The sequence below is a fragment of the Piliocolobus tephrosceles genome, chromosome 1 (assembly GCF_002776525.5).
Source record: "Piliocolobus tephrosceles isolate RC106 chromosome 1, ASM277652v3, whole genome shotgun sequence".
In the NCBI taxonomy this organism is placed as follows: domain Eukaryota; kingdom Metazoa; phylum Chordata; class Mammalia; order Primates; family Cercopithecidae; genus Piliocolobus; species Piliocolobus tephrosceles.
Window position 1 is genome coordinate 43,563,972 of NC_045434.1, and position 16,784 is coordinate 43,580,755.

At 35.5% G+C, this 16,784-nt stretch overlaps 1 protein-coding gene across 6 annotated transcripts in view; it reads left to right on the forward strand.

Moving 5' to 3' along the window:
* PLA2G4A (phospholipase A2 group IVA) overlaps positions 1–16,784 on the forward strand; it is a 149,489-nt gene that overhangs the window by 69,176 nt on the left and 63,529 nt on the right. For all 6 annotated transcript variants that reach the window (XM_023203417.1, XM_023203416.1, XM_023203418.1 and 3 more), the window contains 2 exons: positions 7,316–7,353; positions 10,997–11,138. In XM_023203417.1, the coding sequence (XP_023059185.1) occupies positions 7,316–7,353; positions 10,997–11,138 (180 nt within the window). The remainder of the gene's footprint in view (positions 1–7,315; positions 7,354–10,996; positions 11,139–16,784) is intronic.

Sequence of the window (16,784 nt, forward strand, 5' to 3'; positions counted from 1 at the left end):
TTGATGGGAACAGATCATCCGTTCATGAAGGAAGAAGAGGTACATTGGGATGAGACCATAGCAGAGTAGAAATGTGAGATGTAGGAGTTTTGATGTTATCTTACTTACAGTAGTGAATTTTGGAAGGTTCGTGACCAGGTAATGGGGAACTGAGAGGGAACTTCTGGCTTTTTCCTCAGAAGCATTAGCAAGCAAAACGTTAGTAGGTAGAGATACCAAGAATGTTGATATGGAAAACAAAAAGATGGGTGCAGCTTACCACAGACTGCTTCTGTGGAAAGTGACTAGAATGGGGAGTGTAGAGTGACTTGAGGAAAGTCACGCTTGGCACAGCTTTAATGTGACAAGTAGAGCTGAATGCAATGATTGCTTAGAAGCATTGAGGATCCGCTGAAGGTGGAAAGCTGAATTACGCTCTTCCTTAGACTGTGATTTTATCACTCAACTTTTATAACTTTGTTTTTTGGGGGAGAAAGACAATTTTAGGGCTGCCATTGATAAAATCTGGTTTAAATTGTATTTGTTGGAGTCAAAAGTTTAGAACATCAGAATTGTTGTTTGAGAGATGCTGGTACGACCTGCTGCTTTTGACCCAGATTCAGAGTCAGATGGCCACTTCCCAAGATGGAATCATGATTCTGCTACTTATTAACCATGTGATGGTGGACATGTTATTTTTTCTGACTTTGCCATGCATCCTCATCTGTAAAACAGGGCTACATATAGTACTTACCTTTTAGGTTGTGGTTATAGTTAGATAGGTTAATGCATACAACATATTAAAATATTTCCTGGCCAATTAAGCGCTAAATAAATATTAAATATTCTCACTCTAATTATAATTGACCAGATTTAACTAAATATGTATCATGTGCTTTATGAAGCTGATTTAACTGGATATCAAACATACTTATTTGTTTGAACTTATGGACCAAAATGAACTTGTTATTTAAATACTAATGGTAGAGCTTATCGATGCAGTGATCATTTGTTTCAAGATAGTTCAGAACGCACCAGTCACTCTTGACTGAATGTGTCAAATGTGGTTTGGGGTTACAGTGGCCCATTTTAAAGTGGAAAGGTCTAGAATATTCAGAATGTAGAGCGTTTTGGGAAACAAAGTAGCCCACTTCAAAAGAATCATGAAAATGCTTAGGCTTGGAAGCAGATAAGATTATGCTTCTTTATTTCTCTGGATGAAATTAGTTTGCTTTGGCCAACACTTTGAAAAAAGTTGTCTCTAAGTTGATCTTGTGTTTTAGTTTGCCATCTGTATTTAGAAGTTAGTGTTGACAATAGCCATTCCTCGTTGCTCCTGTGGCATCTCTCTGATTTTGGCTGATTGCTTTCTTTGATTGTTGCTTACTCACAAGTGCAACTTGAAAATGAATAAGATAGTTCCACAGAAGAGATAGTGACAAAGCTGAAAAAAATAAGGGAGTTTTTATGGTGAATTCAGAATGTTGTTAGTCTCAGGATGATGTCATTGGAAAACCATGTATTGATGTTTGAAAACAAAGACTGCAATTTAAATAAGTTGTTGAGACAAAGTGGAATTTGGAGAGAAAACAAGAGAACGATATAATTTTGTAAGAAAGTTGAGAGACCTTTGGCTGAGATGTTAAAACTCTCAGATATTGATGCGGGACAGAGTTCAAATGTGGCTCAAGTAATTCCTGCCTTTAACAGAAAATGCATTTTTATTTTGGGTTACTAACAATTGAAACAAGTGAGATTTTTATGACTTTTATGGCCATTTATAACTTTTAAATTTTAGGGTGTTTCAGAATGCTCTTGCATTCTTGGGATTCCTCTGTTGGATGGTAAGTTCTGTCATGGAGTAGAACATGACTAGGTTATTTACCATTGTGTACTCAGCCTGGCATACATGAGGCACTTGAACCATTTTTGGATGAATGAATACATGAATGCACTTCCAGGAGGTGCTATAAACCTGACAAGTGCTCAGACAGGAGTGGTGAAAGTAATGAAGTTTAGAAGAGAAAAGTTAGACAGTCTGAGAAAAAAGAGGTAGTAGAGTGGTTTGGTAGTAGTGGTTTAGGAAATCTGGCTTATTGTATGAAAGCTAATGGTTACCCAGATCTTCAGAATTTCCACTGATGTCCACCTAGCAAAAAGGACCTTAAATGAAGGAACATGAGATTATCATCAAATGTAAGGAGGAAACTATGAGAGTGTGGAACATGGCCACAGGGAAGACAATGGCTTTTAAAAGTCTTTCAAGTCTGTTAAGAACAATTATTTTGGAGGGGAGGGAGACACTCCTGAATTATCCTGAATTCTTGGGTAATGAATTAGATGATTTCTGGTAGGAAGAGTTAATTTATTTTACTAAAAATATTATGTATATCTATATGTTGCTTAGCAGTGGGGATACATGCTGAGAAATGCATCCTTAGGTGACTTCATTATTGTGTGAACATCATAAAGTGTGCTTACATAAACCTAGATGGCACAGCCTGCTATACACCTAGGTTATGTGGTACAGCCTATTGCTCCTAAGCTGCAAGTCATGTTACTGCACTGAATATGATAAGCATTTGCAACACAATGGTAAGTATTTGCATATCTAAACAAACATATCTAAGCATACAAAAGATACAATAAAAATATGGCATTATAATCTTATGGGGACCACTGTTGCAAATGTGTTTCATCATTGAAACATCACTATGTAGTACATGACTGTATATTGAAAAAGAATTCTCAATTCATACAAAACTGTATCCAGGCCATCACCCATCATTCTATACGATGAATGCTCCTTCTAACAACCCCACAATATCACCCCTTACCACAAAAACTTTCTTCAGTTTAATCTCTCCCACTCTAGGTTCCCACGCCACCCTTCCCACACCGCCCCTAATCCCGCTTGAAGCAGCCCTGAGAAACATCGCCCTTTATCTCTCCATACCACCCCCAAAAATGTTTGCCGCCCCAACACTTCACTATTTTGTTTTGTTTCTCTTATTAATATAAGAAGACAGGAGTGTCAGGCCTCTGAGCCCAAGCCTGCACATATATATCCAGATGACCTGAGGCAACTGAAGAACCACAAAATAAGTAAAAATGGCCGGTTCCTGCCTTAACTGCTGATATTACCTTGTGACATTCCTTCTCCTGGACAATAAGTCTCTGGAGTTCCCCACCAAGCACCTTGTGACCCCCGCCCCTGCCCACAAGAGAACAATCCCCTTTAACTAATTTTCCACTACCTACCCAAATGCTATAAAACTGCTCCACCCCTATCTCCCCTTGCTGACTCCTTTTTCGGACTCAGTCCACCTACACCCAGGTGATTAAAAAGCTTTATTGCTAAAAAAAGAAAAAAAAAAAAAAGAAAAAAATGATTTTAGTAGTGTCTCATTCAACTTTAAACATGCAGAATTTATTAGATGTGAGTTTGCATGTATTGATGGGTTTGTAATTTCTGCTTTGCACTTTGATTGCCTCCTTGTCAGATCCACATCTTGTTCCTTCTTCACACGATTGAGATACAACGTACAGAAACATGATTCTAAGTAAAAATGACCCTTTAAAAATGACTTTATTTATTATGCTGCACAGGTCAAGTAAATATGGATAAAGCAGAAAATATGTAATTCTCCTGAAAGATGTGCATAATGATTGAATCAATATGATGATTAATTACTGTTTGTTTCTACCTAGAAAAAAAAAAATGAGTAAATTAAGAATCAGAGTTCAAAATAATATTTTATTGAAAGTAAGTGTTGTAAATATTGGAGCACATAAGGGAAGTCATGGCATATTTGAAGAACTCTTTACTAATAGGATAGGTTCTCATGTTTGAAATTATTTTGTCATGTGCATCTTTTTTGTAATAATCATTTTAAAGCAGGGGTCCCCAACCCCTGGTTCTGGTCTATGGCAAGTTAGGACCTAGGCTGCACAGCAGGAGGTGAGAGTTGGGCAAAGGAGCAAAGCTTCATGAGTATTTACAGTCGCTCCCCATCACATTGCTGCTCTGCCTCCTTTCAGATCAACGGTGGCATTACATTTTCACAGGAACGTGAACCCTGTTGTGAACTACATGTGTGAAGGATCTAGGTTCATGCTCCTTATAAGAATCTAATGCCTGAGGATCTGTCACTGTCCCCCCTCACCCCCAGTGGAAGGCCTAGTTGCAGGAAAACAAGCTCAGGGCTCCCACTGTGTACATTATGGTGTGCTGTATAATTATTTCATTATATATTCCAGTGTAATAATAATATAAATAAAGTGCATAATAAATGTAATGCACTGGAATCATGAAACCATTCCCCCTCCCACCCCGCCACCCTGGTCCATGTTAAAATTGTCTTGCACAAAACTACTCCCTGGTGCCACAAAGGTTGGGGACTGCTGTTTTCAAGGATTTCCTTATTGTCAGGCACTACACTTGTTGCTTTAAGCTTCATTATTTCAAAATGACTGTGGAACGTTTTCAAGATAATTCGTGGGTTAGATCCTTTAAAAATTATTTGAAAGCTGAAATGGCTTTTAGTTTTTATAGTTTGTCTCCTCCAGTTCTGCCCACTCTCCTGTAACTGAAAATCTCCAATTGTAAACATCTAAAATTGCTTTCCACTGGGGAATTCAAAGATGGCATTGCTGCTTTTCACAAGAATACATGTCGACACAGCCTACTCCTTCCTAAAAAAGGTGGAGTTCTAATTAGTTCTAGTTCCTAGCTAGGTATTAGGGTGTTGGGGCAAGCCTGGAAGAGGTGGTCATTCTTCCTTCTAATTGTCTTGATAATACAAGCCGCGTGGAAGCCTGTAATGCAGAGATGCTTTATGCAGTGTGTGGGAAGAAGTTTAGAGTAATTGTTTAATACCTCACAGGAAGTACATGTTTTTATCTGAATGACATGTTCTAGGTAAAAGGTGCAGAGAGATTGTAAACATCAAGCTTATCATACATAGCATGTCTGAACATCGTGCACCCAGTTAGAGTGTTTTAAATTTCCTCCTGGTTGTGGGTGACCCACTTGGGCAGTGTGGAAGTGAGGATCCTAATCTGTGTGACAAGAACCTTGGCAGCACAGCCTGTAACATTCAAAATGTCAGAAAAATCCTGTGCCTTCTCTTCCTTTATCCTGCCTTTGTTTAAAGAGTCTTGTCAGTCCATCCAGGATCATGAATGTCTTAGCCAAGAAATGTAGATACAGAAAGTGTGTGCTAATGGAGAAGACAAATTTGACTATAAATGCAGCATGGTTGATTTTCCTCTTATTCATGGAGCTGTCAGAGCAAACAGGCATTGGATATATTCAAGAATTTTATATATATATATATATATATATATATAGAGAGAGAGAGAGAGAGAGAGAGAGAGAGATGAGATTTAGTAGAGATGAGATTTCACCATGTTAGCCAGGCTGGTCTCGAACTCCTGACATCCGGTGATCCACCTGCCTTAGTCTCCCAAAGTGCTGGGATTACAGGTGTGAGCCACCACACCTGGCCAAACATTGGATATGTAATTTATAAATTGCTTGAAGACCTGCCAGCTGGGAAGCCAGCATTTTCTTGAACACTTTCTGTCATGAGATGGCACTATGAAAGAGGCCTTGAATCTTTCCATTTATTAGAAAACTCTACATAGAGTTGTAATATTGTTCATATTATTTCCATCCACTCATGATGGCTTTACCTTCTGGAGATAAAAACATAAAATCTAGTATCATTTTAAGGGGCAATTTTTATGTATTTCTTGAAAAAAATTACAGACCATGCTTTACCCATATCTTGTTTTCTTCTAAATTGCATTCCCTGTTTGGTAGCCAATCACCCTTTGACGTTACTTTCATCTGGGCATGCATTATTCCATTTGTCCTAGGATTCTCAATTACTTTATTAACTTTAAAAATATGTATATGCTTCTTTGATTAATGAACATTCAGAGTATTCTATATATAGGAACTGCTGTCTGGTTCAGACCATCCCATGATTTTGTCTCCAATAGTAGTCAACTATTTCTTGATGAGAAAAGATTGCCTGATGCGCTCCTCCTCTGATATACACTTACACCCACACGCGCGCATGCGTGCGCGAAGAGTAATTTGACAAATATGTGTTATCTGTTGTATGCCAAATGCTATACAATGAACCAGTAATAGGAATCTATATAAGACAGAGCTTACAGTTTAGTGAGAGAGGAAAATTTTTGTATAGATGATTTCAATATCTTTTTCTTACTCATAAAATTCAGCTCTGAGAATCAATCATCTATGAACTTATTTTAACCTTTTGGAAATCTCCTTCTAGTTTGTGTTTTTCCTTTCCTTGAAATTCACAAGAGTAAATCTAATAATCTATGGTATTTTATGTTGATTCTAAAAATTTCCTCTTCACATTTCAAGAGGTATATCCTAGTTCTGTTCTACTTGAATTTATTGAACAAGTTAGCTCTATCTATGTTCTTACAGTAACCCGATACAATAAAAATAATAACACGTTTACAACTGTGTAACAACTTTCAAAGCATTTTCTCATTTGGTTTTCATAACAATCTACAGCTACATTTTTTGTAGTTAATGCCAGGGATAATATTGAGAAGGTCTTTCTGTACAACAGATTTATAGTCTCTGGAAAAAGAACTCTTAGTATCTTAAGTGGATATTAGTCATTTTCTTTTCCTTTAGACAAAAATTGTCTCTCTGGTAGGATGCCAACCTTCAATATATTTCATAGCCTCAAATAGTGTTGAAATAAATAAAAACCGGAGGCTCCAGATCTCATTAGTAGATATTTCCTGAGTCAACCACAGTTGGCTGGACCCTAGGTCTACTGCCCACCCTGAATGGGTGTTGTATTTCCAGGTTACTACAGCCTGCACTTGTCTCAAATACACAGTGTGAACTTTCACCCAGGCTGATTCTAACCTCTGGGCTGTTACAGCTTCTGATTTTGTGGCTGGAGATAGCTCCTAAATAATAGACACAACATCTCAGAAGTTTTTATATCTCAGGCACTTATTATGTTTTGTAAATAGTAATTGTGGTGAGCTACTTTATTTTACGGAGGGAGGAAAACAACCCAGACAGAGATAATTCTTATGTTTGCTAAAATGACTTACTAAGTAGACTTATTAAAAACATGCCAAAAAGTTGGTTTACTGAACTGCGTCTGTAGTTTAGGGTCTTCATGGAGCTGTGTTACTTTTATTTTTAGGGTTTTGTTTTTTTAGATTAAAAATAATCTGGCACTCAAAAATTATTTTGAGTTTATTTCCATTATATAAAACACACATCTACTTTATGACCTAATCTGATTAATATGTCTTTTTTTAGGTCACTGAAATGATTCTAGAAATGTCTCTTGAAGTTTGGTAAGTGCATTTATTTAGTTGGATGAGAAATATTGTGAGTGATCCACTAATATATTTTAATTGTTAAAGAATTTTATATATATATAATTCTGCAGCTTTGAATATGTAGAAGTGCATTATGTTTACTTTGCTTTTTTAAGTTATCTGTTAATATCTACAAAATCTTTACAAACATATTCTTGTAGTCATTATTCTTATATTTTCATATACTTTGCTTATTTTTCCAATAGTTTTGTGGTCATGTAATAATGTCAGAATAAGTGCTTTTCCAAAGAGTGCTCCCTCTAGTCATACATCTATCTCCATAGAAATGAATGCAGTTATTTAAGTGCATCTTCTATTGTTGATTGAGGTAGATATTCAAAAACATAGAAGTGAACATAAACAGGAAACTATAATAATTTTTATAGAGGAAAAACTGAAAATTGAGACTGATTTTGTTCATAGTGACCAGCCAGACTACTAGTAATAACGTTCCATGAAGCATACTGCCCTTTCAAAATGGCCTCCAAAAATGAACGTTAGGAAATCATGTATTTATTTTCAAATGGCGAATTTTAGGGGAGGCAAGTCTGCCTTGATCTAACTGATCTCTGATGTAATAATGAGTTCCCTTAACCTCTGTGCATCTCTTTGAACTTCCCTGTTGAACTTGATTTGACCAAAGTTACTAGTACATATTTTACACAAATGCCACGAAAACTGATTTAAAATTTTCACATCTGGTGATTTGGCAAATGTATGATAATGCGTACATTGGGTTTAGGCATTTATTTATTGTATTTTGATCCCTGGAACAAGTGGATTTGACTTAGTAAATGATTGGCATAAATTTCCACAACCTGTTAATATATGTCAGCAAATATCAAAGGATAGTCCAAGTTATTGTTTGCATTATGTTGTATTAAGTTCATTCTTGCTTAAAAGTGGTATATTTTGGCATGAGATTAGAAACACTTGTTATTTGACTGACTATGGAAGTAATGCTTTTGTTTAATGGGGAATAGTCTTCACTGAGGTAATTAGGACCATATTTTTATAATATTAAAAACTTCTTTTTTATATATTATTTTATGTCAGCTCTAGAATAAAAACTGTTTTCAAAGAAAAATTCAATTTATTCAAAGAAAATTTTTCCATGTCATGTCTTCTATTAAAACTAACATAAAATCAAGAAAGAATTAATTAGAAAGTTAAAAAAATGCATAAAAGGAGAAGTAAATTAGCCGTAATTCTATTACTGAATTTATAAAATTATTCAGAAGTTTTTGAATTTTCCTCCAGATTTCAAAAACTGATATCCTTAAAACATCTAGGTCATTTATACTGTTCAAAATTTTTTAAAAAATCATGATTCTTTTTTAACAATTATATATAACAGCACAGTATATTACAGAGAACATGGCTTCCAGAACAATAAGACCTAGATTTAAATCTACCGCTTGCTAATTATGTTAATGATTGATAGATTTCTAATCACTTTTTTACTCGCTGGTAAAATAAGAAAAGGATACTTTCTAAGCATATCTACTGTGATTAAATGAGGTGTTTTTTCTAAAGGGTATATATACAATAGGAAATTTTCACACATGTATACCACGTGTTAATAATGGTACTGCTTGTAATAGTTTGCAAAACATTGGAAATCATTTCAACGTTTATGGATAAATAGATTACAGTATACTAATATAATGAAAATGCTACACAATAGTAAAAATGTTTGAATTACTTCTATTTATATAAGCACAGATGATTCTCAAAAAAAAGTGTTCATTGGAAAAAATAATTTCCACTGATAATACTTATAACAAAACTAAAATCCTGCAAAATGACTATCTTAGGAACATAAATATATATTACAAAATTATCAACAAATATATTAGTATGATAAGGATTAAGTTTAAGTAGTGATTACCTTTAAGGAGCAGAAAATGAAATAAAGTTGAGGAGGTTTCATACAGGCAGTGACACAGGTAAGATTTTAATTTCTTATAGTGTTCAGAAGATACCAAAGCTAATACGTCATTATAAAGAATAGTAATAGAAAGAGTGTAGCCCAAGATTAGACTTAAAAAATGTTAACTCACTCTCTTACTATTTTCCCCCTTGTTACATAATTTCCAAAATAAAATTTAATAATTATATAACCCAATACTTCTATATACAGTTCAGCAACCATTTCTTTAAATTATCTTTAAAAATTTTTCATTACTTCCCTTAAAATAGCTCTCCAGAAATAGAATTATTAGGTCAAAAGGAATCTATATTCTATTTATTTTTGAATATGCCATATTGCTAATATGCCTAATTTGAATACTGCTTAATTGCTTTTTAACAAACTTATATTCTCAGAATTGATGCATGAGAATATTAGTGTTATTTTACCTTTCTAGCACTAGAAAATAAGTATTTAAAATATTTTAATATCAGTTATTTTAATAATAGTATCATTTAAATTCACTAGTGAAATTAATTTTTTGTTATTAATTATACTTTCTCTTTTGTGAGGTACCTATATTTATCCTTTGGGAAGTAGTAATTAAACTATTATTTGTAATGATCAACTATGACCATAAAGAACATAGCTCAGAGGCTTAGCAGTCAGTCTCATTCTGTATTTTACGAGGAAGAAATATACTGAACTAACAGAAATGAGATTTAAAATTTATTTACAATTAAGGTAAGGCCTTTTATGAATGGTAAAGAGACATATTTTATTTGTGATAATTCTTGACTTCTACATTTTGGATTTATTCACATTCCAACATAGGCTGACAGATTTTTAAAAAGTATTTTTAAATTCAGTAGTTGGGATATAGACTTCAGTATTAAGATATTTCTTATATGTGGCATGGTGAAAGTACATCACATGTTTTCTATGTGATCCTAACCTCTCAGAGCTATAGTTTTCTAATTTATAAAGCTGTAATATATAATAATATATTGTATAATAATGTGTAGTGATTACTCCCATCGTTCTTGCAATGATTCATATGTAATACCTAATGTGGTTTCTGGCATAGTGTAGAGAAATTGCTACTGCCTTTATTAGCAATATAACGTATATATAATTTAAGGGTTCTAAAGTCCTCTAGTTGTAAACTTATTTGTGGTTATCTCAAGTTCTGTGATTAGAAGTTATTTTCTTTGTTAGAGGGGGGCATTCATTAGACAAGGCAATTAATTAAGACAATATTTCTGCAAATATGTTCCTCAGAATGCTGGTTCTTTGGGACGTTAGAAAGTAATTATCATGGTGGAATAGGGAAGGGTGGAGAGATAAGGGAAGGAATTCTTGGTCAAGTAAGTTTGGGAGATCCTGTGCCAAACAAATATAAACAGGGTTCTTTACTGAAGCACTTCCCAGTCTTTGTTATAATATTCAACCTATCAGGGGCTGTTTGTTTGCTTGTTTATCTGAAGCACTGAAAAGTCCTTTTTCTCTGAAAACATGCCGTGGAAAATGCTGCTTTAAGATAGCCATCATTTTATCGTCTTATCTTAGGTCCCTGTTTAGGAAATGGCTTGAGGGAAGCAGTCAGCATGTATCAGTGTGGCTCCTAGGGACTCGGAAGAGCCGGCTGGATGGAAAACCAGACCACTGGGAGCATTGGCTCATGATTTTATCTGTTTGGTATTACAGCTCATGCCCAGACCTACGATTTAGTATGGCTCTGTGTGATCAAGAGAAGACTTTCAGACAACAGAGAAAAGAAAACATAAGGGAGAGCATGAAGAAACTCTTGGGTCCAAAGAATAGTGAAGGATTGCATTCTGCACGTGATGTGAGTTGGAAATTTTTCAAGTGTTGTTATACTTAATAATAGTTTATCTTGGACAATTTCCTCAAGAACTTTACCCAAATATGGCAATATTGAGATTGAGCATTATTCCTTTAGTTTTTTAAGGTAAGGTAAGTGATTTGTAAATGAAAACTCTTTGAGGAAGGTCATCACAAATAGTGCCTTAGTTGGTAATATTTATCAGCTATAGTTTTTATTTTTACTTTATATTTTAGAGCAGTGTTAAGTTCACAACAAAATTGAGCCAAAAGCACAGAGAGTTCCAATATGCTTCCTCTCCCTGCGCAACCTCCAAAGTTTAGTCAGGTTCTCCAGAGAAACAGAACCAAAAGATATACACAGTAGATATGAGGAGATTTATTATGAAGCTTGGCTCACATGATTATGGAGGCCAGGCAGTCCCACGAAATACCATCTGCACACTGAAGAACCAGGAAAGCCAGTGGTGCAATTTAGTCCAAGACAAAGATGCACCAATGGAGTAACTCCCAGTCAGAGACTGGGCAGTTGGAGGGGGAGGTGGGAGTCTTGAAGTCTGAAGGTAGGAGAACCCACAGCAACAATGTCTAAAGGCAGGAGAAAGGGGATGTCTCAGCTCAAGGACAGAGAGACAATTGCTCGCCTTCCACCTTTTTGTTCTCCTCAGGCCCTCCAAGGATGGAATGATGTGTGCACCATTGGCGAGGGTGGGTCTTCTTTACTCAGTGTGCTGATTCACATGTTTTTCTTTGGAAAACACCCTCATGAGCATCCCCAGAAAGAATGTTTTTCTAGTGATCTGAGTATCCTTTAGTCTGATCAGGCTGATAAATAAAATTAACTATTATACTCCCCAACTATCAACATGCCACATCAGAGTAGTACATTTGTTACAATCAATGAACCCATATTGACACATCAGTATCACCCAAGTCCATAGTTTACGTTAGGCTCACTGTTGGTGGTCTATATTCTATGGGGTTTGGACAAATGTGTAATGACATGCATCCACCATAATAGTATCATACATAGTAGTTCACTGTCCTAAAAATCCTCTGTACTCCACCTATTCATCTCTAATCCCTACCCCTGGACCACTGATACTTTTACTGTCTCCATAGCTTTGCCTTTTGTCAGTTTGCCTAATGTCGTATAGTTGGAATCATACATTATGTAGCCTTTCCAGATAGGCTTCTTTCACTTAGTAACATGAATTTAAGTTTCCTCCATGTCTTTTCATTGTTTAGATAGTGCATTTTATTTTAGTACGAAATAATATTCCATCATCTGGATGTACCACATTTTATTTACTTATTTAAATATATGTATTTCAAAAAGGCATACTTATGCATGGAATAGTATTTATTTTATCAATAGGAAAAGTTTAGTCTAAAATATAAAAGGATTAAAATTAATTAATTTAAATGTAAACTAAAACTGTGGAAATCGTCATTATAGAACAAGAAGAAAATGCCATAAATCTTGTTAATGATGATGCAATTAACAAATGTAGGCACATGTGATGGGGAGAAAAAAGAAAATGTTCCAAATTCTTTATATTTTGTAGTGGAGTTTAATGATATTTAAAATTGACCAAATTGAAGGATCCTACTTTCAATATTTGTTTATAATATATTTGTATTCTAATATTTCTCTATAATTAGGATTATAAAAATCATTAAGATGAAGAAATGATTTATAATCCTAATTATGGAGAAATACTGGACTATAAATATAAACAAATATTGAAAGTAAAATCTTTCAATTGTACTTTTCTTTTTCTTTCCTTAAATTCCAGGAAAATGTAACATCCTTTATTACTCAATCATATATCTTATAATCTACTTTTTGGCTATCTATCCATCATTTATTTCATCTATGTATCTATCAATCACCTATCTAATCTACTTATCTATTTGTCTCTATATATATCTGTCCATCTTTCTATCTGAAACCTACAAAGATTAATTGCTGCAATGATGTTCATCAAATGATAATGAAGTTTCTTGTTAGTGGCATATCAGGTAATCTTTTACTTATTTATTTAGTTGAGCTTTCCTGTTAATTGAATATGTCAAATGAATATAATTTATTTTCATAAAAATAATATTTTGATTAAATATATAAGTAAACATATATGTGCATAGTCTTGTACACTCTTGAATTATTTCTTGTAGGAATTAATTTCATTAATTTTTCCTAAAATAATTTCATAAATAAATTAATTTCTTGGAAAGCGTTCTTGTAGGAATTTGAGATTCTTGCAAATTAAGGGCAGAATACAGTTGGAAACGAGACATAAATTCTGAGTAAGGGAGCCAAATGATCACCCCATCCCACATGTGGTTGAAGATTTGCAAATATGTTTTAGGTGGGGGTAGGGTTCAAAAGCCAACCTACTGATGCTAGAGTGACTTGTGTTGTTATGGGAGCAGACTCTAAGATGAGATGCTGCTTAAGGGGAATTTTTGCTTAAAGGAAACTAAGGAAACCTTCATTTAAGTTTATGTTAAAAAGAGAGAGAATTCTCTTCAATCCTGCATCTTTTGTTTTGTTTGTTTGTTTTTTTTTTAGAGACAAGATCTTGCTTTGTTGCCCAGGCAGGAGTGCAGTGGGACAGTCATAGCTCACTGCATCATCAAACTCCTGGGCTCAAGTGATCCTCTTGCCTCAGCCTCCTAAGTAGCCAGGACTATGGGTGCATGCCACTATACCCAGAAAATTTATATATATATATATATATATGTGTGTGTGTGTGTGTGTGTGTGTGTGTATAATTTTTTTTCTAGAGATGGGATCTTGCTATATTTCCCAGGTTGGTCTCAAACTCCTGGGCTCAAGCAATCCTTACACCTCTGCCTGCCAAAGTGCTGAGATTAAAAGCACAAGCCACCATGCCTGGCCAAATCCTGTATCTTGCTTGTCACCACAATAGATCCTTGTTAGAACTTGTGGTTGTTTATCACATCAGGCTAATTAGTTCTTGAAAAAACTGTCGTCTCTACACATTATTCAGAAATTTATAGCTTCTCTGAAGGTTTTAGTGTGTGTACGTGTGTTTCTTTTAATATAGATAACTTTTCAGTAGCAATTCTATAACATTTTTCTTTTTGTTGCCATCCTTATTTGGTATTGGTATACCCTCAAAACAGAAAAATGATTTTACAAATTCTTTTCATTTCTAACATTTGTAATTTATTGAAATACTGTGCTAAGCGCTAGAGAAGAATAAAGCTGAGATGGCTAGCCCTGAGGAGTTACTTTCCTTAGTGATTTTAAAGCCTTCTTTGGAAGAATGATATTTAAGCAAACAAAACCCATGATGTGTTAAGTTCTTAATAAAGAGGTGTGAACTGAGGGATGCAAGTGATTGCAAGAGGATGACTCACTCTGCAGCAGAGATGATAGAAATTTCTTTTAGAGTTTAAGACTGTTGGCCATGCCTTGAGGTATGAGCTTGCTAGAAGAAAAAGGAGGAAATTCATATTTCTTGTAAGTCATGATTGTCAACTTTATTTGGGAGATCGTGCCTTGCCATCTGAGTTTCCCTGCCTAATTTCTTTCTATTTATTTGCAACAATTATTTTCTTTACTGCTAATGGCAAACTACTTCTTGTTCCCCTTACAACAGATAGACTTGTCTCCTAATGATAGAGAAATAAAAAGTTAGGAGATGACAAATCCTTCATTTCTTGCTATAAAATTGACATACTCCATAATCGATGCCTGTCCTTTGCAACCTCCCTCCTAGTTCAATAGAGAAAATACTCCCTTTGCTTTCAAATGCAGATACCCATCAGATATGGATCCTAAGCTCCTCTTGAGAATCCCAATATATCTGTTATTCGTATTTTCCCAGATCACTCTCAACCTGTATTGTCAGCGTCTACCTCCGTGTGGATATTTCCTATAAAAATATAAACATGTTCTAAACTCAGATATAAAAAGAAAATAAAAAACAAAAAGCATTTCCTGGATTCTGTATTCTCTCCTCCCTTCTGCTCTATTTCTCTCCTTACCTTCACAAACGTCTCCAACATTTCCTACACAAACTCATTCTACCTCCTTTAGACACCAGTACTAATAAATGCACAGGGTCTTGTTCTTGCCCTATCTTAACTAATCTTGCAGCTGCATATGACAGATGTCTCCTTACATTTCGAAGCATTGTCTACTCTTCACTTACTCCCTTTTCATGCTCTTCATCATGCCTCTTTGGTGTTCTTTACCAGCTCTTCTTCATCTGAGTATTCCTTACATATATTAGTTCCTCAAGTCATAGTCCTCGGTCCTCTTTCTCCTCATTCTAGTTCTTTCTTTCATGTTTTGAGACAGCGTTTCGCTTTGTCATTCAGGCTACAGTGCAGCAGCACCATCTTGGCTCACTGGAACCTCGACTTCCTGGGTTCAAGTGATCCTCCTGCCTCGACCTCCCAAAGTGCTGGGACTATAGGGTGCATGCCACCACACCCCATGAGAAATATGTTTTTCTAGGCAATTGAGATTTAAATCTAGGATTCTCAGTCGGGGTATGGTGGCTCTCACCTGTAATCCCAGCATTTTGGGAGGCCGAGGCAGGAGGATCAAAACCGGCCCAGTCAACATGGTGAAAACCTGTGTCTACAAAAAATACAAAAAAATTAGGTGTGGTGGTGTGTACCTGTGGTCCTAGCTACTTGGGAGGCTGAGGCAGGAGGATCACTTGAACCCAGGAAGTAGAGGCTGTAGTGAGCCAAGATGGTGCCACTGTACTCTAGCCTAGGTGACGAAGTGAGACCTTGTCTCAAACAACAACAACAGCAACAACAACAACAACAACAACAACATCAAGAAATTTCTCTCTGGCCTATGATGTCGCCCAACACCTGCATGCTAGGAACATGCATATCAACAACTTAGAACCTCTCTTCTGAGCTTCAGACCTAAATATCTACACACTTACTTGATTTCTTTACGTGTATTCCTCCCAGCATCTCAAATTCAGCCTATCTAAATCTGAACACAAAGTCTTGTCTCTCTCTGTGCCTTATATAGAGAGGACTTACATATGTTTGTGTATTGAGAGGACTTGTACTTGTCTTGCCACTTCCCACTTTCTTTTTACAATGAATTCAGAGTGAACGTTTCAAAACAGAAATCTAATTCAGTCCATCCCAAGCTTAAAATCCTTCCACTGCTCTTAGACTCTTAGCTCCATAGCTTCTTTCTAGCTTCATTTTTGCCAGTTTATCTGAAATTTCTATACTCCCTCCCAGTAAGCACCTCTTAGTTCTCTGTCTCTTCAGAATCTTTCCCCGGTTGGAGGTCTCCTGTACAGTGCTTCCTCTCACCGCAATAGGCTTCCCCTATACAACCCCTCTCTCCACTTCACCCCACTTTTAGCTAACACTCTCCCATTCTTTAATGAGCACACAGATAATTTCTTCTGAGGCTCTCCCAAATCATCTCCTCCCTCCTAACCCCTAAGTCTAAATTAGTTCTCTCAGTTATACTCTCTTATGGCATATATGAACATTCTCATCATTTCCCATGGTTGTACTTAAAAAAACTTCTTGTAAAAATATTGGTGAGTGTGACTGTTTTCTCCATTAGAATTTAAGTTTTGTGAGGGCCAGGACAATATCTGTGTTATTCATTTCTATATTTCAA